Here is a 21,755-nt window from a genome sequence, read left to right on the forward strand (position 1 = left end):
GACTGCTCCACCTGATGACAAGAACAGATAAACGTTACCCAAATTGCCTCTCTCAGTAATGTGTTTTCCTAAAGTAGAAATCATATTCAGCACCTCTGAAGTGTTGAAGTAAAGGGAGATTATATTCAACATGTCCATTGTGTACCTTACAATAATTACAATTCTTATGGCAATATTCAAATCTTGGAACTAGAACCTGAATGGGATGTGAGCAACACAAGATATAATGTTTGATTAACAACACCTCAGTGACAGAATCAAGCTTTGATGACACCAGGACAGTTCATACTTTTTCAAACTCAATCTATCATTTATTATAATTTTTTCACTATAAAAATTCAAATAATTGTCTACCTGCGATAGAGCTCCTGAAACAATGTAACAAGATAAACTATATTTTTGGATGATCTGTCACATACATTGAATACAGTTATTATGCTGACTTACATGCCACAGCCTCAGAAACGTGGAGTCATCTCCATGCAGATATGCAGGCAGAGCACGGAGGACAGCAGCACGTCGGACATGGACGTCACCTTGCTCCTTGAGTGTGAGAACATATCTTTGTTTTACTTTGGATGCTAAACAGTATAACCACACAACAATTGATATCACAAGAAAGTGCTCTTCCATGACTGAAGAGATTAACATTTTGACAAAGATAATTCACTCTAGTATGAGAATAAAACACCAAGAGGCATAACCGACTCACCTCAGAACTTCAGTTTCCTTTCCTTGCTTGCCGCCTACTTCCTGAACAGGCTCTGAAGATGGAGGACATGTCTATCCAACTCCGCATAGAAGTGGTTCTTCAGGTTGAGGTTTGTTATCTTGTGAAACTCTGCTAAAATATAAAATTACTATTTAATTCACAGTACAATGTATATGTGGACTGAAGGCAGCAGAGATAAACAGAAACATAACATGCTAAATCTGAGTAAACATGTCAAAGTTATCAGTGACAAAGGCACACAAAATAATTATATAGTTGTAATAAATAAAATATTTTCACCTGTGACTCCATTGTCAAGACAGGCCAGCGTTCCAGGATCTCTCCAACAGGTAGCTCATCATTGATGATCTCATTGCACCGCAGGGCAAAGGTAGTCTGCATTAACTTTTAAATCAAAGGAATAATAATGTTCAAGTAACTCTGCCCTTGTATCAAAGACAGCAGCACAAAGTTTGCATTTCCAAGCCATTGGAAAACGTAACAATATTCACAGGCCAACACAAATATAATTTCAGTGTTGAGCACTAAATATTCATTCACATTTTAGTAACCATGTGGAATAAACATGGACGCGGAAGGGGCTGCAGCACCCCCAAACGCGGCGCACCTACAGTGTAGTCTATCTGTAGTCGATAATGCAGATGTTACAACCCGATCCTAAAGACAAATACAACATCAACAAATATAATAATACTAAATAATACTCAAAAATTAAAAACAAGGCAAATATGCATGTTAGAAAAAACATTTAAAAAGCCCCCATTATACTAACTACATCATCAAATAAATGCATTGCAATGGGCAATAATGTTAATGGTATTTGCACGAAATAACACAGTATGATCTCTAAACACTGCCAAGAACTTTGCAATATTTATAATGGCAGATATGGAAACATCTTACAATTTTTTTTTACAATGACATAAAACAGAGGTACATTTTTTTTATTAACATTTAGATGCTGGAACCAGAGAACGATGGCATTTTTGCTTGAGGAAAATTACTTGAACAATTAACCATGCAGCTATCAAAATGATTGTTGATACATTTTCTGTCTATGGTTTGATTGATAACTAGTGTAGCAACTATACTAAAATCTCTCAAAAGACAACCCCACACTTAACAGGGTCAATGAGAAATCATGATTCCAGTCAGTTTGACAATAACAGTGACCCAAAGGATGAAACTAAAATAGGACAGCCAAATGGGGAGGGCAGTTTCTCATCAGGTGACCAGTGACCGACCAGCCCTTCAAAGTGAACACACTGCTGCTGATCCCTGTGACGTGTCTCAGGTTAATCTTTAGTAGATGAGACTAACCTACATCCTGAAAATGGCTTAGTGTGAGTCCTGCTGAAGGTTTAGTTAAGGATCAGTAGCCTGTCATGTCTCAGATAAAATGTCAGTTGTAGGTGAGTAGGACAAAATAGTGGGACGAGCTTTACAGGGCAAGAATATTTTCATAAAACCTTTTCCTTTAGCTTTAGGAAAATATAATATCCGCAATAAATGTTGATGCCGTCAGCCCTTTTTACAGGTCAAAAAGTCTTTGTTTCTGCTAACATTGGGTAAAAGGTGGGGTTGCGTGCGCTAACATACAGAAAGACAACTAATCACACTCCAGTTTACATCTATGGGATTTTAAAGAACCAAAAAGACCGGTTTGAACTAACAAACTGCCCACAAACTATCACAAGAAACTGAAAAAAGCCTTAGCCCAGCATGGATTACTGAATGGGCCTACTGGGCATACTAAAGTTAAAATGACCACAGATGAGAGACACAAACATACTACAGAGAGACCAAAGGAACTACAAAGAGATGCCAAACAGCTGCTAACCGTCACAAAAACTACACTATTACAAACAGAGGCTAAACAACTATAAAGACCGTATAATCCACCAATGGAGCTCCTTGCTAAAAACATAGATATAAAGTACATATCTAATTTACTACAATTCATTGTGTCTATATGGAGTTGTTGTTTTGTTTTTTTCACGCCCTAGTTTTGAACAGGACCAACTTAGTGTTTGTAAAGACACCTTGAGCAAAGATCTATTTATGCACAATATTCACCTGAATTGTTGAAACAACATCCATAATATTCATCTGGCTGCTACTTAGAAATTATTTATCTATTTACCTAATATATCATATTTCAATAACTTGCTTATAGACTCTTATTGCACTATTTCACTTTTTTTAAACTATTTTTCTTTTTGTATTTACTATATTTGTGTGTTTATCTGTGTTATTCTGTTGCACTGTTGGAGAAGCCTGTGACCTAAGATCTTCATTGGCATAACTACACTGTAGCTCTGTTCGTATGACTACATAAAGAACCATGAACCTTGAATAACATCTTTGTCAGTTTTGCACTGGAAGTTGCTGAAGCAGAATGACGTGGCAAGTCTAAGAGGAACTGATTGGATAGACTGCCAGATTATAATTAAATAAGTGGTGAGGTCTTGGCCTCCTTCCACTTGGCACACAGCACTATGCTAATGATGTATAGACACACGATGATGCAAACACTAACCTCTGTTATGGCTATGTTAAATGAAGGTATGGAATGGTACTAAATACATCAACTCTAATAAATAACTTCATTTCATCTCGGAGGTAATTCCTATGTATTGTTTAATATTTACATGCTAAACTTCATGCTCTAACTTCACTACTACTAAAAGGGAAACCTTCAGATTAGAGTTTAACATCCCCTCCCTGTCCAAAGAAAACCAACTTCATCCAATTTTTGATTTGTATGTTGTTCCCACTTCTTAAGGTAATAACTATTTAAAAACCAGCTTGAATGAGCTCAAGATAAAAAAGGCAGTTTATGAAAAGTTTAATTTAAAGAGATAAATGCTTCTCACAGGACAGCTACGAAACAAACATACGATGATCTTAAAGAAAAGGATGCATTGCTATACCCAAAACAGTATAAGAGTTCAAATGACTGAGAATCAGTACAAATTCATTCACATTAATGCAGCAGTCATATCCAAAAGTAGTATAATTTGCTGTAAATACTTACAGTTTACAAGTAAGTGTTGAATGCAGGACTTATACTTGTAGAGTACTTTTCACAATGATTTAGCAATTTGACATCTGAATCCTCCACCAGTGGTTTAATGTAAAGGTGAGGTATTGACATGAAAATGAAAAGAGATATGAAAAGTAATGTGAAGCCAGTGTCTTATAGGCTTGAAGTGTACAGACTTTGGTATGTTTTCAACAGCTACAGACAAATATGATGTGATGTGTACATGTCCATTCAAGGCCTCACTTTCTCCACCTCATCTGCAGATCTAGAAGAATCTCTTACCTTCCTCCTTCCTGTTCAGAGGTTACGGCTCCTGATTGTTTAATCTCATCACAGGGGATTGGTGCCATCAGGTCCAATCCGCTGCCGACCTCAACCCAAAGCCAGCAGCAGGGATCAGCTGGGATGAAGAGCAGTGGGACAGCACAGACCATTCAGTGTGAAGAAGCAACCGGACTACAGCAAGGCAAACAGTCAATGAGCTCTTAGGAGCCAAAACATTTCTCGTTACTTTGGGGATCCCACCATTCAACAGGTAAAGATTGCTGATTGTAATGTTCTTGGTTTTCCATCATGAAAGCAGATTTGTAGGTATTTTTTGTGACACTTTTAAAGTTTTTGTCTTGATTTGCTCTTACAGTCAGGATGGCTCGGGATATGTCGGATAAGGAAATCTTAAAAATGGAGTTGGATCAGTTGAAGAAGGAAGTTAGCACAACTAGGACACCAGTAAGTAAACGACCTCTTTAACAATAATGTCTTGCCATCAATTGTGAGCAATCTTTTCAGTATTATTTCAATTGTAAGCCTCTTTGAATTGAAGCAATGAACAAGGGATGAAAACAGTTTCAATGATTTGTAGCATGGAGGTTTAATGTTCCATCTTTATGTCTGAAAAGGTGATATTTACTTTGTCCATCTTTCCTCCCAACAACAGCTGCTTGCAAACTGTGCGGAGACTGTTACATTCGTTGAGGAACTCCTGCCTAATGATCCGCTGATAAAGGGCGTTCCAGATGACAAGAACCCCTACAAGGGAGACAAGGGAGGCTGTAAAATAACATAGCACATGGACATGCAAGGAAACGTCAAACAGTTTTTTATGAGAACCGGTTGCATTGCTGTAATATCTCTGTAGAAATGTAAAAGAAAACTAAGATCTGTAATGGTATTGCTACCAGGAGAGAGACCCTTTTCCTTCACCGGATTACTGTATGTACCTGTTGATAGGAAAATGTTTCTTTGTCAATTTGTAATTAAATGCAAATAGCTGTACAAAGCTTTGACCTGACTTGACTGCTCTTATTATTGTTGAATATAAGCAAAGCTCACTATTATTATACTACTACTGCACTTTCATCTACTTTTATTACACTGCTAATGTTAAATTGGCTGGATTATATTGTTATATTGCTATATAATATTGGTTGGTGTGTAAATGTGCAGAAGTCAACATAACACTCAGCTGTGTAACTGTGAAAAGCAGGGCAAAGTCACAGGAGCTGCGCACTTACTGCTTAGTCTAATTCTTAATAGGATTTCTCGTTCACACTGACACAGAGCTGCTTCCGGTATCAAAGTCTTTAAGCTTGTTCCAGCGGCTTCATCCCTGCTCCCATCTGGAGCCCTGCATCCAATTAGTGTCATGTTCAATCTGCTCACCAACAAATACACATAACGTCTTGGGTATGATTTCATTTGTAGGTGCAGGCTTTATTCCTAACACTATAATACATTTAAAAACACAATTCACACTGCTGCATTAAAACTTTTTTAAATCAAATGATAGATAGAATCGGAGGGATGAAACCCTTTTTAATGGTCACACATGCAGAGCAGACAGCACACAGTGAAATAAATATGGCTATTAGGTATAACAAAAATATCAAATAGAATAGCCTAAATGTATGTGAATGGTTTAGAGTTTGCATTTCAGTATTTTAAGATAAGTTTATTGCCGTTCCATTTTCAGAAACCAACATATATGTTTTATGTATTTGGTGTACTTTAATTTAATGTTAAACAGAAATATTAAGCTCAATTGTTGAGTATCTAATCTATAAGTATATATAGTGAGTATCCAAGTATTACCGTAATCATAAACCCTTAGGGGTGCGTGTTTGTGAGATATCAGTATGTTGTCTGTGTGGGTTATCTAATTTCAAATATGTAATTTATGTAATCACATTTTAAATATGAATACAAATATAATTAATTATTAAAATATATTTGAATCCCTTTTCATGTCTTTTAGATACTAGAGACAGAAATTAGAGCTAAAGAGCGGTAACATGGTTCATTTGTAAAAATATTTTCAAAAGGAAAGCTGTTTTAAAAGGTTACCCATTTTATCATTAAGTAATACATCCATCCATCCATCCATCTTCTCCCGCTTATCCGTGGTCGGGTCGCGGGGGTAGCAGTTCCAGCAGAGAGCCCCAAACTTTCTTTTCCCTGGCGACATCAACCAGCTCTGACTGGGGGATCCCAATTCTCCGGCCCATCTCACGCTCCATTGTTCCCTCACTCGAGAACAAGACCCCGAGATACTTGAACTCCTTCACTTGGGGTAAGGACTCATTCCCTACTTGTAAGTAATATATACTTTTTGTAAAAAGAAAAATGATAATCAAGTGTTATTCTGTTGATTTTCACATTGCAATTTCTCAATGGTCTGCTCAAGGACACTAGCACTGTAATTATGGGACACAAAATGATACAACTCAGTTATTTTAATCTGCACTGTTGTAAATACATTTCGACACCGCATGTGTAAAGTCTAGGATGACTTGTCCATGGAGTGGTTTTTATCTTAATTGTCTTATCAGATAAGAGCAATTATGGACATATCTAATCTTCGCAAATGTCCTATAATCTCTGTGGAATAACCATACTGGGAGAATGAAAAACATGTTGTAACCTTCAGATCACAAGTGTCATAACTTTGTGAATTCAAGACATCTGAACAGACTATTTGTTTACTTGAACACAACGTGTGACAAGAACAATGCATCTATTCATTTTTGTTGAGAGTGACCTACCATGGAGAAGAACAATGTCTGAATCGATCGCAAGAAAAATAATTAATGGAGGAACGGAAAACTCAAACTTCTTTTGGTAGTGTCCTTATATCAGGGACCAAGCAGTGAGCGACAAGGAAACAGGAAGTGTTTCAAATCTAAATAACTAGTACTATAAACAGGTCATTTGAATATAACTCTATCAATATACCTGCAGTTAAATTGATGTTAACTAAACTAAACACACCGACCTGTCGCAATCAAACAAGTGGGAACATATATAGTGGCTTGTCCAAACCGAATAGCAAACAAGGGGTAACTACGATGAATAGGCCATGAAAAGAAAACTGACAAAGCCCAAATCCCACTGTTGACATGGAAGCACATGGTTTGGCCCAATGAACCATTTCCAGGATTTAGGAGTCCTCAGCCCTCGGCCACGCCCTTTGGGCCACCAGGAAGAAACCTCACCCAACAACCACGGTAACTCAAAGACAAAGAAAATGTATAATACAAACAAATACCTCTGTTAACCGATCCAAAATATGTTCACCTGAACTAAACACTGTCAGGTCACAGTAAAAGCAAATAACCAGTTCACCATTGAAGCCAACTGTGTGTTGTTAATTGTTTGAAATGCAGGTGTGACCATGTGTGGCTGTGGCTATCACATCATAGTTTGCCTCTTTTGTTTTGGTCTCCAAAGAAGCACTTTTCTGGCACACCATTCTTTTTTATTTGTGCACAGTCATGACACAAATGGCAGGGTTGCCAACTTTGGGTACCTGGCTGGAGTGAGATTTTGATATCATGGGTTTAATTACACATATGCGCACTAAATGACTGCTATCGTGTCAGCAGCGGGACCTTAGCATATATATAGGATATAGGATATATATATACAATATATACAAATACACAAAATTGGACACAGACTATAAAGGGCACAAAGTTTCATTCACTAATGAAAGTCAAACACATGTTTGTTTCCACTGTTTTATTGTGTGTGCCTGTCGCGATAAGCAATTAATTGACTTATCGTACGATAAATAAAAATGAACTCGATAAATTTCCATTTACATGAGGATGTGACTAGCAGTTCAAAAGGATGTACTTCAATTATTATTATATATTATCATTATGTCAATGGTCATACAACGGTGCCGACAATATTATTGTTTATCGCAATAATTTCCTGGAAAATGTATCCAACAAAATTAATTATCGTGAGAGGCCTATAGCCTACATGAAACACACACACACAAACAAATATACAGACTTACTCCAAACTGCCAAACATATTAATTAACACACTCTATTTTTGGCCTAGTAGAACAATAAGCAGCAGACTTTTACTTTTTTATCATTTCTACTGGATCTTAGATCTGCGCTTGCGCAATAAGGGTCGGCAGTTGCCAGAGAGTATTTTTGTTGGGTAATCTATGGTAGGGCCGGCTAACCCATACAGTGGTGGGGTGAAGTCAGTATTTGCAATGTAATTACATACACGCTCCCCCTTGACAGTGAAACGCCACGCGTGAGGTTTAGATTATTTCCCTGTCTCAATCCAAATTGAACTGTATGAAATAAAAAGGCACATAAATAAAAAGGGCGACCTGGAGCCAATCCTGCAATTTACCCACAGGTGAAAGAGTTGACATGCTGAAAACCCAACACCTGCAGGGGGGTCTGGGGGGATTCTGCCCCTGAAATACTAACATAAAATACACATTCTGGTACTCTCTTGAGAAGAAAAATAAATACATCTATTACTACACGACATATTTAAACAAATGAATGCCATTTTAGTTTTTTGTTACTTTGTTCTGAAAGCTGAACCTGCTGCTCCTCACAGAGAGAAGAGGGAAGAGGCTGTGAATTACTTTACATTGTGGATAAGGGTTGATAGCCCCCATTGTTCTGTGTGTCAAAATGAAAGACAGCCCACACACTTATCAATCATCAAACCGTGGGGTCTTATTTCATTACGTGTTGATTTCAATCAACACGTAATGTTGTATCGATGTATAGATGTACTACAGCAAAAGTATTCTCTGTCGGGACTTCCTGCAACAACACCACGCCGTTATCTTGATTCTGATTGGCCAGAAGACATTATCAAAGATGTTCTATTGAGAAGACGATCACCACCTGACAAACGTTTTCAAAACCGTTTCTAGTCTTCGGTATTCTTGTTTTTGGCGTGAGAATAGTTTGGGCAGAGTGAGAGCGTGAGATTGAGGGTGAAAGCGTGTGTCACACGCCAGATGCGTGAGAGTTGGCAACCCTGCAAATGGGTCACTTAGCCTTATCTTTAGTGGTTGTCATAACACCTCTGATAATCATGTCAAGTTCCCACTTGTCTAGTCCAGACCTTTGGCAGTCAGTGTTATAAAAACAGCCTGATGAGGAGTGCAGTGCTCAGAAAACACCTGTCACTGCTGCTGTGGACACTCTTACCAGACACTGTGATCCGATTGTCTCCATGATGTGGCTCTTGATCTTCTTAGCGTGGTTGGTTATATGGGCCGGTGGCACGTACTGGTACCTGTTTGGGAAAAAGAGCCCTTTCTAAGAATATATATTCTTACAGCAGAAAATGGACCTCCCTGGCCAGCATCTGCAAAAAAAGGAAAAAAGAGAGACAATTATTAACCTTCACTTTCATCTAATTAAAATAAAATAACCATTAAAATAACTATGAATTAATAATTAATATGCAATATGTTTATTTAGATTGCTTTAGTGCAGTGCTTCTCAAAGTGTGGTCCACGGACCACTGGTGGTCCGTGACCACATGATATAGGGTCGACCCTACTTCATCACAGGCTACCTGGTTGATCCTGCCAGTAGCATATGCTTGTCTCAAAGATTAAGCCATGCAAGTCTAAGTACACACGGCCGGTACAGTGAAACTGCGAATGGCTCATTAAATCACGGACCACTGGTGGTCCGTGAGCGCCCCCTAGTGGTCCGTGAGTATATTGGTAACATTTCATATTTGAAATAAATAAATTAATTTAAGTTTTCCTCACTCTCGCGAGAATATCTCCGCAATGGAGCAAGGTTAAGTTTCACTTTCGATTGCATGACATAGGCCAGCGCAACACCTTCATCACACATGTTGCTACTTGTTTGTACCATTTTCAGGCGATTTGTAATCTGTTCTAGAAAAACGATGTGTTTCTTTATATTTGTGGTGTTAGGTGGTCCGCGAGTGTTTTTGTATTGGTTAAGTGGTCCTTGGTATGAAAAAGTTTGAGAAACTCTGCTTTAGTGAGATTTAAGAAATGTATGAAACTAAGATCCAGTTAATTTGTCATGGATTTTCTTTGTTATCAACCTCTGCTGTGACAGTGATCATCAAATAATAGACCTTTATTCACTGCAAACATTTCAATCAGCGAACATGTGTAATAAAAGGTATCCCACTTTGCAATGTTAACAACAACAAAAAGAAAATGACTGAGATGGAATTGTTCAAAACAAGGGACATCTGGGGTTACGTAATGTAACCCAGCTTCTATGAGTATAGGCGCAGCCCTCTAAGGCTATCGCTATTGGGTAATCCCCACTGCACGTGTGCAGCACTGACAGACTTATTCCACGCCCACCTATGACGTGGGCCCCACCTCCAGGCTCACTTCCGTATAAATAGGAAGTAGGCCCTACAATCCACTCCAACAGCTTTTCTTCAGCTATTCGCTGCGCCTATACTCATAGAAACTGGGTTACAGTACGTAACCCCAGGTCTATATCGTATAAGGCTTCGCCCTCTAAGGCTATCGCTATTGGGTTAAGGGCGAAGCAGGATGTAGTCTACGCCCCACTGGTTCCGTCCGTTACCAGAAGCACAAAACACACCTACTCAGTTAATAACCCATGTCCATTTCGCCGTGCGTAAATGGAGCATCACATTCCCAGGGAATATAGCATTAAAAAATGAATATTTCTCCATCAGGGAATGAAGGTAGGCTTACTCGGGCTACCTGTCGTTTATAAAAAGTAGAGATCGAGTCTCACTTGTTAAAACGAGAGAAGGGAACAAAAGGCCGCTCTCTAAGTGCCGACAGGCAGGAGAGAGGGCATGCAATTGAAAACCCCCGACATTACTCATTCTGGCAGGCTATTCAGTACTGAATGTGTCAGAGAGAAATCCCTCAAATAAAAACGAATAAAAGAACAGGGTGAAGACCAAGATGCAGCAATGCAAATGTCTTCCACTGTCATTCCTCCGTGCAACGCCGTAGACGTTGATATTCTCCTGGTGCTGTGCGCTTTAATGTTTTCCGGGGGATCCAACCCAGAGAAAACATACGCCTGTGACACAGCCTCATACAGCCAGTGTGACAGGCGCTGTGCAGATAGAGGCTGCCCTAATGAGCGCTCTCTATAATGCACAAACAGACGCTGGGATTTGCGTAAGCAGCCGTGCGTGCAACATAGCATGCCAGCGCGCGCACGGGACGGAGGAGATGAGATGTGGCTTCCTCCTCTGATGTGTGAGGAGGAGGAAAGAAGCCCTCCAAGGTTATCACACTCAATCTAAACAAGCTTGTGATCACCTTTGGCATAAAAACCAGGTTAGGGCGCAAAACAGCTAAGCTGCCATCTCCTTGGATCCGGAGACATGACGGAGCCACAGAGAGAGCAGACACATCACTCACCCTTTAGCTGATGTCAGAGCCAAGAGCAGAGCTACTTTGGCTGACAAGAACTTCAGGGGAACCTGATCTAAAGGTTCAAATGGAGCTTTACTCAGTGCGCGTAACACTAAAGCCAAAACCCATTGAGGCGCCAAAGTGCGTGACACAGGTCTGAGTCTCTGTGCTCCCCGTAGAAAACGTTTTGTCAGAGGGTGACTAAACACCGTGCTGACACCAATCTACGTGGCAAGATGAAATGGCAGCAGCATATGTTTCGACCGTGCTATAAGCCAATTCCTGTCCAGCAACAGCTGGAGGAACGACAGCACGAGGCAGGGGGCCCGTGGAGGAACGACAGCACGAGGCAGGGGGCCCGTAACGGGGTCCAGGTTTTTCACTACACACCAAACGGAACATTGTCCATTTGGCTGTGTAGGATGTGTGTTCAGCAGCTGCGCTGATCGAACACCTCCCTGGCGATTTATACAGGCCGCCGCTGCTTTGTTGTCTGTTCGAATCAACACATGTTGATTGTACAGCAACGGGACGAAGTGCTGGATTACTTTCCGTATAGTAATTCCAGCACGTTTATATGGAGAGACATGTGACCCGGCCACTGTCCCCCCACTGCCTGCGACATGCACGTTCCTCAGCCTGCGAGAGATGCGTCTGTGACCACTGCGGTGTGTGACGTCACTCTGCTCAGGGGCACCCCCACTGACGTGGAGATTTTTCCATGGGTTCAATCCCAACCCACGGAAGGAGGAATGTACACCATACGTCTCCTCTGACGCACGGGGTCGATACGCAGGCAAATAAACCACCTCTGGAGTCTCCTCACTGTGAAGGAGCCCCAGGGGGATCACCACGTGACCAGCTGCATCACGGAGAGGGCCGTCACCGCCCTGCGGGGTGTGACACGCCGGAGGTGAGCTGTCCGAGCTGCTTAAAAACCTATAGGTTTTTAAAGACAGCCGGTTTATGCAGCGAGCCATGATGCCTATAACCGACAGGTTAGGGGCAGCCGGCTTAACCGGTGAGCCTTGCTGCTTATTATTATCCATCTGTCCATCGAACACGCGCGTCGCCACTCTGAGTAATACTCTGAGAGCGCGCGACCTGCTCTGGATGTGCTGTGGTTGTCATGGTGACGAGCTACGTCAGAGCCCTCGCCGCCGTTGCCCGTGAAGCAACCCAAGAGGGGCCCGGTCCGAAAAAGGCTGCGAGGGGGCCTCCACACGCTGCATCTCACACCGGCTCTCATCCTGTCTCTGTTTAGGAGAAGGCTCGTAAACTGGACATTGAGGCGCGTTCACACTCAAACCTGCTGAGGAATGAGCGGAGGTGTGTGCAGTGCTATTCACACAGTGCGTAATAACAGCCCTGGGCTCATTACGACCGTGTGTAGTAGGCACATCTGGGACAGAGGAAAAACCGTGCTGCCTGCTAACCGACAGGTTAACAGCTGCACCGGAGGAGAGCTGTCACTTTCTCCATTCTCTGCTATGAGAGTCGCGCTCTCATGCGGGCTGAGTTCAATTCCACTCCCAGTTAAATGTCTGGGAGGGAAGAGGACAGCTCTTCTTCCAGTTGATAATGAAAACCCAGGCTTGACAGATGAGATACGAGCTGTATCGTCTGAAAAACCGCTACCTCCCTGGAGCGAGTCAGCCACAGCTGGTCGTCCAGGCAAAATAACCCTCATCCCCATTCTGAGTAGCTGCTCCAACCGTCTCCACCCACTTTGAAAAAAGTGTGTGGAGCCAGGAATGAGAAACGCAGGAATTTGCTGTGTTTCGGGATGATGGTTACATGGAGGTAAGCATCCTTCAGGACTATGGATGTGCACCTCCCTGGTGAACACACTCCAGCACCTGTTTGATCGTCAGCATGGGAAAATGCCATTCCCTTGTTGGACACTGACAGATCGAGGATGGGTCTCATTCCCCCCGCCCCGTCTCCGTCGGGACCAGAAAATAGCGGGAGTAAAAACCCCTGATTTTCTTCCCTTTGAGGAACCCCGGGAAAAGGCTTTCTTTAACCAGAGTTCCTGCCGCTCTGCACGGAGCGCGAGACACTGTTCTTGGGATGACAGGACTTCCTGTATCCCGTAGAACTGCGGGGGGGAGAGGCGAATTGCAGAGACTACCCTCTGCCCATCCGCCTGCTCATCCATCTGTCCATCAGACATACTCACCGCCACCCTGAGTACCATACAGTACTCTGATAGTGCCGGGTGTACATTCTCTGGATGTGCTGTGGTTGGTAACAAACCATGCCAGAGCCCTCCACACGCTGCATTCCACACCGGCTCTCAATATGTCGTCGTTTAGGAGAATACTCGTAAACTGCGCGTTCACACTCAACCCCACTAAGGGATGAGCGGAGGTGTGTACAGTGCAGTCCACACGAGGCGTAATAATGGCCCTCCGTGGGCTTATTACGACCGTGGGTAGGAGGTGTCTGAGACAGAGGAAAAATCCATGCTGCCTAAACCCAAAACGTTTACGGTAGAAGGATTTGAATAGCAAGCCCAGCTGTTTTATTAACCGATAAGTTAAAAGACCCAGCCGGCTTAGGCAGCGAGCAATGCTGCCAAGTAACCAATAGGCTATTGGCAGCTGGCTTAAACCGGGGAGCCTTGATACATATTAACTTCCCTCTGTCCATCTAACCCACGCGCCGTCCTCAAGGCGCGAACCTGCTCTGGATGTGCTGTGGTTGTCATGGTGACGAGCCACGCCAGAGCCCTCCAGACGTTGCATTTCACACAGGCTCTCCTTATGTCGCGTTTAGGAGAAGGCTCGTAAACCGGACATTTAAGGTGCGTTCACGCTCAACACCCCTAAGGGATGAGCGGATGTGTGTGCAGTGCTGTCCACACTGTAATAATGGCACTCGTGGCTCATTACGACCGTGTGTAGGAGGTAGGTTTGGGACAGAGGAAACAAATCCGAGCTGTCTAAAACCCAACAGGTTTTAAAGACAGCCGGTTATGCAGTGAGTCATGCTGCCTATAACCGACAGGTTAGGGGCAGCCGGCTTACCCGGTGGGCCTTGCTGCTTATTATTATCCATCTGTCCATCGAATACACGTGTCGCCACTCTGAGTAATACTCTGAGAGTGCACGCCTGTTTTGGATGTGCTGTGGTTGTCATGGTGACGAGCCACGTCAGAGCCCTCGCCGCCGTTGCCCGTGAAGCAGCCCAAGAGGGGCCCGGACCGAAAAGGCTGCGAGGGGCCCTCCACACGCTGCATCTCACACCGGCTCTCATCCTGTCTCTGTTTCGGAGAAGGCTCGTAAACTGGACATTGAGGCGCGTTCACGCTCAAACCCGCTGAGGGAATGAGCAGAGGTGTGTGCAGTGCTATTCACACAGTGCGTAATAACAGCCCTAGGCTCATTACGACCGTGTGTAGTATAGGCACATCTGGGACAGAGGAAAAACCGTGCTGCCTATAACGACAGGTTTAGGAGCATCAGGTTTAACCGTCAAGCCCTGCTGTTAAATAACCGACTGGTTAATTACAGCTGGCTTGTGCCGCGAGCCCCGCTGCCGCGCTAACCAACAGGTTACAGCCGGCTCAAACGGCGAGCCCCGCTGTCTGTTAACCAACAGGTAACACACAGCTGGCTTATACACCTCCACACGCTGTATTACACAGCGGCTCTCCTCATGTCGCCGTTTAGGAGAAAACTCGTAAAACGGACATTGAGGTTCACGCTCAAACCTGCTTGAGGAATGAGCGGCGGTGTGTATAGGAGGCACATCTGTGACATATGAAACAAACTCGGGCTGTCTAATTAACCGACAGGTTTTAAAGACAGCTGGTTTGAGCCGTGAGCTCTGCTGCCTAACAACCGACAGGCTGTGAGGCAGTCGCTTATGCAGCTTTATGTCATCCGGAGGAGAGCTCCCCTGAACCGGGAGATCTCATTAGGCGGCTGCCTTTCCGATGATCTCCGGGAGTTCCTGAAGAATACCGCCTATCGACGGCAGAGCCGTGATGGCGGATAGAGGGACCCGAAGGCTCGGCTACCGGGCTGACCCCGGGCCCCCGCCCCGTCTCCCCCGCCGGAGGAGAGGGAGACAGGGCGGGGGAACCACATGGTGATCCGTGAATGGAGGGGAAGGAGTCGCCTGACTGCGGCCCGCCACTCGGATCCAATAAATAAAGGGCTTGGTCCACAGAGTAAAAAACTCCTGGACTAGCCAATCATCCTCGGCCCCAGCAGCGAGAGCGTCCGCTCTCCACTGTCTGTGGGCCAGAGGGAGCGAGCCAATGAGTGCACGACACCTGGGGAGTGAGAGCCGCGTTTGCGTGCTCCAATCCCCGGCAAAACTCACACCGTGAGCTCCGGTCCTAACTCATATGTCGGGTTGACACCGGGCCCCCACCCTGTTTCCCCCGTCCGGAGGAGAGGGAGGATGGGCCCAGGGGAACCAGGAATGTTTGCTTTTTAGTAAGTATCTCTTAAAATAACTGTGTGTGCTGAAGAAAAGTAGGAGTGGATTGTAGGGCCTACTTCCTATTTATACGGAAGTGAGCCTGGAGGTGGGGCCCACGTCATAGGTGGGCGTGGAATAAGTCTGTCAGTGCTGCACACGTGCAGTGGGGATTACCCAATAGCGATAGCCTTAGAGGGCGAAGCCTTATACGATATAGAAGCACAAGGTCGGGCAGAAGTTGCCCAAGCAGATGCCCATTTGTTCTTTGCAGCTGTGCTGTGCTTTTGGAGGAAGAACAATTGTTTTATTGTTGCTGTTGTAAAGCCCTTCCATAATAATAGCTTACATGTTCCTGGGCAAAACCCTTAATGTCAACAGATGGCATTATGCAGAAAAAAAAGATGCATTCTCAAATTAATCTGGTTTACTTCTTTAACTTAAACTAGGGTGTGATTTTCTTTTTCATTCATCTTTAATATTTACAACGGGGTATAAGAGACATTGTAGGTAAAATAAATGGTGTGATGAGGGAGGTAATATTCCAAGGAAAATTCTAAATAATTGTATTAAGTTAAGTTATAAAATTGGGTTGGATTAAGCATTAAAAGGTCTGCAACTAGAAATAGTAAAAAGTAAGTAGAACAAATATTTGACACTGTATCAGTTTACTAAAGTTCGTAGAACTGCTGAGGTTTGCTGATACATATCATCTAAATGACCTGTTTTCCTGGTCAGAACTCAGAGTTAAGATTAGACCTAAATTAGTACAAAAGTACACTTATTGTTTTTCATCTGTTGGCATTATCTTAATTAGATATTGCACCAAGAGATTGTGTTTGCAGTCTTATCTAATGTGTAATTTCCAAGAGGATAACACATATACAGGAACTAGATCAGCAGCCATGTATTTATGAGATGAAAAGTGTGCAAAGCAACCTTCAGATTATTATGCAACACATTTTAGCAGGTTATATTACATTTTCAATTTATCTTTATCTTTTCTAGACATGTAAATGTCACCATGATCATCTCCGTCTGTTTCTGTCCAGGTTTCAGCCTTGACAAAGTGCCCCAGAACCTGGATGTGATTGTCATTGGGAGCGGTATCGGTGGTCTGACAGCTGCAGCGACACTGGCCAAAGCAGGGAGGATAGTCCTGCTGCTGGAACAACACGACCAGGCTGGAGGCTGCTGCCACACCTACGTAGAGAAAGGCTTCGAGTTTGATGTTGGTAAGAGGACATGCCAGGGATAATATATATTCACTGTTTTAGGGCATTGGATTTTTTTAAGAGGCCTGGAATATCTAGCAGCACCTCGCAGCAGCTAAGTGGGTTTTCAAGGTGTCATTTGTTGAGCTACAGTAGGTAAAATGTTTATGATTGTTCCATTAAATCCACTAAACCACTTTGAAGGCAACAACAAGAATGGATGTTGATTAACTCCCTGGTATAAGCTTAAATAACTATGCACTGTGTTCCTGTTTCCCGCTCTTTTCTTCTTCAGGGCTTCACTACATTGGTCAGGTCCACGAGAACAGTCTGTTGCGCATCGCCTTCGATCAAATCTCTGAATCTAAATCAACACTTTGACACGATCATGATAGGCCAAGGAGAGGAAAAACGGGAGTACACTATCTTCTCGGGTAAAACGGAGATGAAAGCCCATCTGATGAAGCAATTCCCCGATGACAGAGGCCATCGAGACATTCTTCAATATCAAGAAGGTACTGTAAGCTAGTGGACACATATCTCAGCGTGACATCCCTCCATAAAATGACAACACACCTATAACTGGAAAACATCTGTTCTCCAAAAGGTCTCTGCTAAGAAGACCTGGCAACTCTAAAGCTGATCCCGCAGTGGGTGTCTTTATTCATACTGAAGTCAGGCATTGGAAACCTCCTCACCGAGGTCTTCCGCCTCTCTGGGACATGTGCAACAGACCTGGTGAACACCCTGACCAGCAACAAGGATCTGCACGTCATCTTTTCTTATCTTTTCTATGGTGGGTACTAGAGTAGAAAACTCAATTCAAGCCAGTAAAGACAGAAACTCGCTCTTACGGTATTAACATCCACATCAGATGAACAGTGTAGAAATGGCAGCCATCTTTTCTCAAGTCCACCAACTAAAAAATATTGATAAGTAAATAAAATACATTGTATTGGAAGTAATTTGTAGCAAATACTTACATTCAGTAGCGGATGCCTAAGACATATAGGCATCAATATATTGTAATAGTATGATATCAACGATAAAGTTTATAATACACTATGCAAATGTCCAAAAACTTACGATGTACAGTGTTTGAAACTTTCACTGTAATTTATCCATAAGACAAACAGAAAAAAGCTGCAAATTTCGATTACCCTTACTCATCACACACTTTTTGTTATATTCCATGGAATGCTCTTAACATCCCGATGGCAATGTTATTTCATCTGTGGAAGCCGTGGCGCTGTAAAAAGCTAGACCAATTATCTACCCCGGCCCGGGTCAAATAACTGGATGGCCTACCTGCCTGTCAGCCTTCCATCTCGTGCACAATCTTATCTCGTGCCCTCATTGGTCATGTGCGCGTTCGTGTGTGTTGGAGGAGGGGCTCTGTAAGGAAGATTTTTTTCGGTTGCGTACTTTGAAATTCTAGCGCAGTCGAGCTGGTTTCTCCATTCTTACCTACCTACCTTTAATCTTTTTGGTACACTTCTCCTCTAATTAACAATTGGGACACTTTTTATAATTTGTTATAACTGTAACACTTTCTTTGATCAGAATAACCTACCCGTAAATAATTGATCCATATAATTTTTCTAGATCAAAATTGCCCTGTCTCTTATGACCTAAATACTTGTAAAATATTATTCTAGTCTGCCTTATATGGTGTTTCTTTAAAACATCTGCAGGAGTTATTCCTAATGAAACTATTTCAGTCCAAATCCAACGCAAAATGAGTCTCAAAAACAAATGTACGAGTCTGGTCTGGTGGTTTCAGCTGAAGACAAGATAACATAGATTTTAAAAATATAAAACAGCAAAGTCATATTTAATCCTTCACTCTGTGTATATTTAGGCATGCCTCCAAAGGACTCCAGTATTCTCATCAATGCCCTCCTGATTCATCACTACAAAAGAGGTGCCTACTACCCTAAAGGTGGTGGCAGTGAGATCGCCTTCCACATAATCCGCACCATCCAGAAATATGGAGGAAACTGCCTGGTCAGAGCTCCTGTCACTGGGATCCTGGTTAATGACAAGGGAGCAGTTTATGGTGAGACCATGGGAATGTAAGCTCTGTTTTCTTTACCTTTTTACGACACACACAAGTAAATGGCTTCCTTTTTGTGTTACGTGACAGGTGTGAAAGTGAGGAAAGGTCAGGCGGAAGTGGAGATTCATGCACCTGTGGTTGTTTCAAATTGTGGCGTCTTCAACACCTTCCAGAGACTTCTTCCCCCTGCGATTCAAGAAAATAAAGGTGAGCAAGAGATCCCTTTCGCCTAAATATATGCATTTCTATTGTGAAAGTGATGTTATACCATACCTTTATTGTAGGTATTCAGGAAAGGCTGAACATGATGAAACATGGCAGAGGATCGTTCCTGGTTTTCTCCGGGTTTGATGGGACTCAAGAGGAGTTGGGCCTCGAGTCCACCAACTTCTGGCTGTTTAAAAACAATGACATGGACACATCGTGAGTTTGAACCCTAACATTTTATTACCACAAGGGGGCATTGTTGTATAAGAAGTAGGGATGCAATGAGGCACAATAACTCTGTGTAACTCTGCTCCCAGATACATCAGATTTTATTGATTCTTTTGTCTCAGCTTTATGTATTCCACTAGAACGTGTATTGTACATTTCTGTATGTGGCTTATTAAACTTCCAAGACAGAGTTATTTTTTGTCCTCTAGGTGGAGTACATGATCAGTCACAGTACAGCTGATTTAAATACCACGGTTTATTTTTCATGTGTGGCCAGTGGCCACACTGCTGTTAAGCCCAGGCTGATTTGACTGAGGGATGACGATCTGAATTTGAAATGTTCATGTTTTTGTGTGTTTTAGGATGGATGCCTTCTTTGCATTAAACAAAGAGGAAGCACCAGATAATATCCCCATGATGTTCATCATCACAATGCCATCTGCCAAATACCCAGAATCAAAAATAAGACACCCAGGTACATACGCTTAAGTCTTTTTCTATGGTTGCAAGTAGTAATAATAATAATAATAATAATAATAATAGATTTATTTTGTTAGCGCTTTTACGGGTGCTCAAAGTCGCTTTACATAGATAGTAAAAAGATCAAATATATATAGTTAAAGTCACATTAAAATCAAGCGATGAAAAGAAAGAATGTGCAAATATTAACAATAAATGTTGTTTTAAAGATGTACTCGTACAAGAAGTTCATACCAAATACCAGACCTGAGTGTCCATAGAGATTAGATGTGATATCTTGGCTGTTTCATGTTTACAGGAAAATCTTGCATGACAATACTGACAATGATCAAGTACGAATGGTTTGAGGAATGGAAGGACACTTCTGTACGCAAAAGGGGCGACGAATACTACAACTACAAAATGAGATTTGCTAAAAACCTCTTTGACTGGGCCTGTACTTTGTTCCCTAAAATCAAAGACAAGGTAGGATTGGTCTTTTTCTGTCAAAGGGTAAACTGTAAAGTGTCCATGCTTTTATTTAATGTGTTGACTAACTTGGAATTTGTGTATGACTTGTTTTTCAGTTGCTTTTCCAGGACGTGGCGACCCCACTGACAAACAACCACTATCTGGGCGCCCAGCATGGAGCCATGTACTCTGCTGAGCACAACCTCGATCGTTTCCAAGCAGAGACTGTAGCGAGGAACAGGTGCAACACCCCCGTCAAAAACCTCTACATCTCAGGTATGAAAAGTGGCAAACTTGGCTGAGGACTTTAGGTTAAAAAAGCTCTGCAAGTACAGTCAAGTCCTTGGGTTTTTCAGTAAGTGAAGTTTAAACAGGCATAGAAAAGTCTCAAGAACAATTGATTAACTTAAAGAAGGATAATGCTCTGAAATGTTGGTTTCTTTGCAGTGTAATAGCAATTTTCTTGCTGGATTGGTTTACCAAATTATCAATTTACGATAAGGTCAAAAAGCAGGAGTTACATCTTGTGAGCAAAGCATTTCCTAGAGGCGTATCTCAGACAACATTTTGAACCCAGACTCCAGTTGTCTTGTCTCATGCAGCAGGATGTATTTTGTGTGTTTGTTTCCAGGCCAAGACGTGTTCAGCTGTGGGATAGCAGGCGCTCTGCATGGTGGACTCCTCTGCGCCTCTGCGGTGTTGGATCACATCGTCTACATTGACTTGCTCTTCCTCAAGAAGAAGCTGAAGAGGAGGAAAGCCAGGGAGTTGGCCGAGCTGTCTAAGAAGAAACTGCAGAGCGCTCTCTACTTCCCCTGCAGGACACTAGTTAAACTGCACAAACCAGGTGCAAAAGGACCCTTGATTTTTGCAAGAAGCTTGAACACAGCAAACAAAGCCTGGGATCTATTGTATATACTGATATTATTATAACGCATATGTCAGGAGCTGGGGAAGGATTTTGTTGCAAGGTTTGCTGGAAAAGGTAACCACATAGTGTTTGAAAAGTTTAGAACGCACATTATCGTAATACTGTGCTGGAACTTTGCATCATTTTATGGGATATGGTATGTTTATTATTTACATATATTATTTTAATATATGTAAAATCATTTTCCTATTTTTCTTTACCTTTGTATTTAGGCATCTTTATCCTTTAAATGTGGAATTATTAGAATTATTTATGATACCAGCTTTTTCTTGTTTTTTCTAATGTGCGTTTT

The 21,755-nt window shown here is 42.4% G+C and overlaps 2 protein-coding genes and 1 long non-coding RNA gene across 3 annotated transcripts in view; 2 read left to right on the forward strand and 1 right to left on the reverse strand.

The window, feature by feature from the left end:
- The first annotated feature begins 4,228 nt into the window (after positions 1 to 4,228).
- gngt2b (guanine nucleotide binding protein (G protein), gamma transducing activity polypeptide 2b) lies at positions 4,229 to 4,929 on the forward strand. The gene is made up of 3 exons (XM_034106695.1): positions 4,229 to 4,314; positions 4,420 to 4,508; positions 4,717 to 4,929. The coding sequence occupies exons 2-3, from the start codon at positions 4,425 to 4,427 to the stop codon at positions 4,843 to 4,845; spliced, it is 213 nt and encodes a 70-aa protein (XP_033962586.1). The 5' UTR covers positions 4,229 to 4,314; positions 4,420 to 4,424; the 3' UTR covers positions 4,846 to 4,929.
- A 4,355-nt stretch (positions 4,930 to 9,284) lies between these two features.
- On the forward strand, positions 9,285 to 21,542 carry LOC117465096 (inactive all-trans-retinol 13,14-reductase). The gene is given in 13 exon segments (XM_034107982.1): positions 9,285 to 9,453; positions 16,941 to 17,129; positions 17,404 to 17,470; positions 17,472 to 17,588; positions 17,590 to 17,654; positions 17,731 to 17,904; positions 18,970 to 19,167; positions 19,255 to 19,374; positions 19,452 to 19,590; positions 19,965 to 20,077; positions 20,381 to 20,547; positions 20,649 to 20,808; positions 21,164 to 21,542. Coding segments are annotated over 13 exon segments (1,980 nt in total). The 3' UTR covers positions 21,466 to 21,542.
- LOC117465097 (uncharacterized) overlaps positions 19,302 to 21,755 on the reverse strand; it is a 33,929-nt gene continuing 31,475 nt past the window's right edge. The window contains exons 3-4 of the long non-coding RNA XR_004554147.1: positions 19,441 to 19,561; positions 19,302 to 19,353 (exon numbers count right to left, since the gene is read on the reverse strand). This is a non-coding gene — a long non-coding RNA (uncharacterized lncRNA). The remainder of the gene's footprint in view (positions 19,354 to 19,440; positions 19,562 to 21,755) is intronic.

This window comes from Pseudochaenichthys georgianus, chromosome 19 (assembly GCF_902827115.2).
Source record: "Pseudochaenichthys georgianus chromosome 19, fPseGeo1.2, whole genome shotgun sequence".
Classification (NCBI taxonomy): Eukaryota; Metazoa; Chordata; class Actinopteri; order Perciformes; family Channichthyidae; genus Pseudochaenichthys; species Pseudochaenichthys georgianus.

Bases quoted from the DNA above. Each gene is read 5' to 3' on its own strand.
- gngt2b (XM_034106695.1), top strand. From the start codon at position 4,425: ATGGCTCGGGATATGTCGGATAAGGAAATCTTAAAAATGGAGTTGGAT. The intron at 4,509-4,716 runs GTAAGTAAACGA...TCCCAACAACAG, and splicing joins TTAGCACAACTAGGACACCA to CTGCTTGCAAACTGTGCGGA.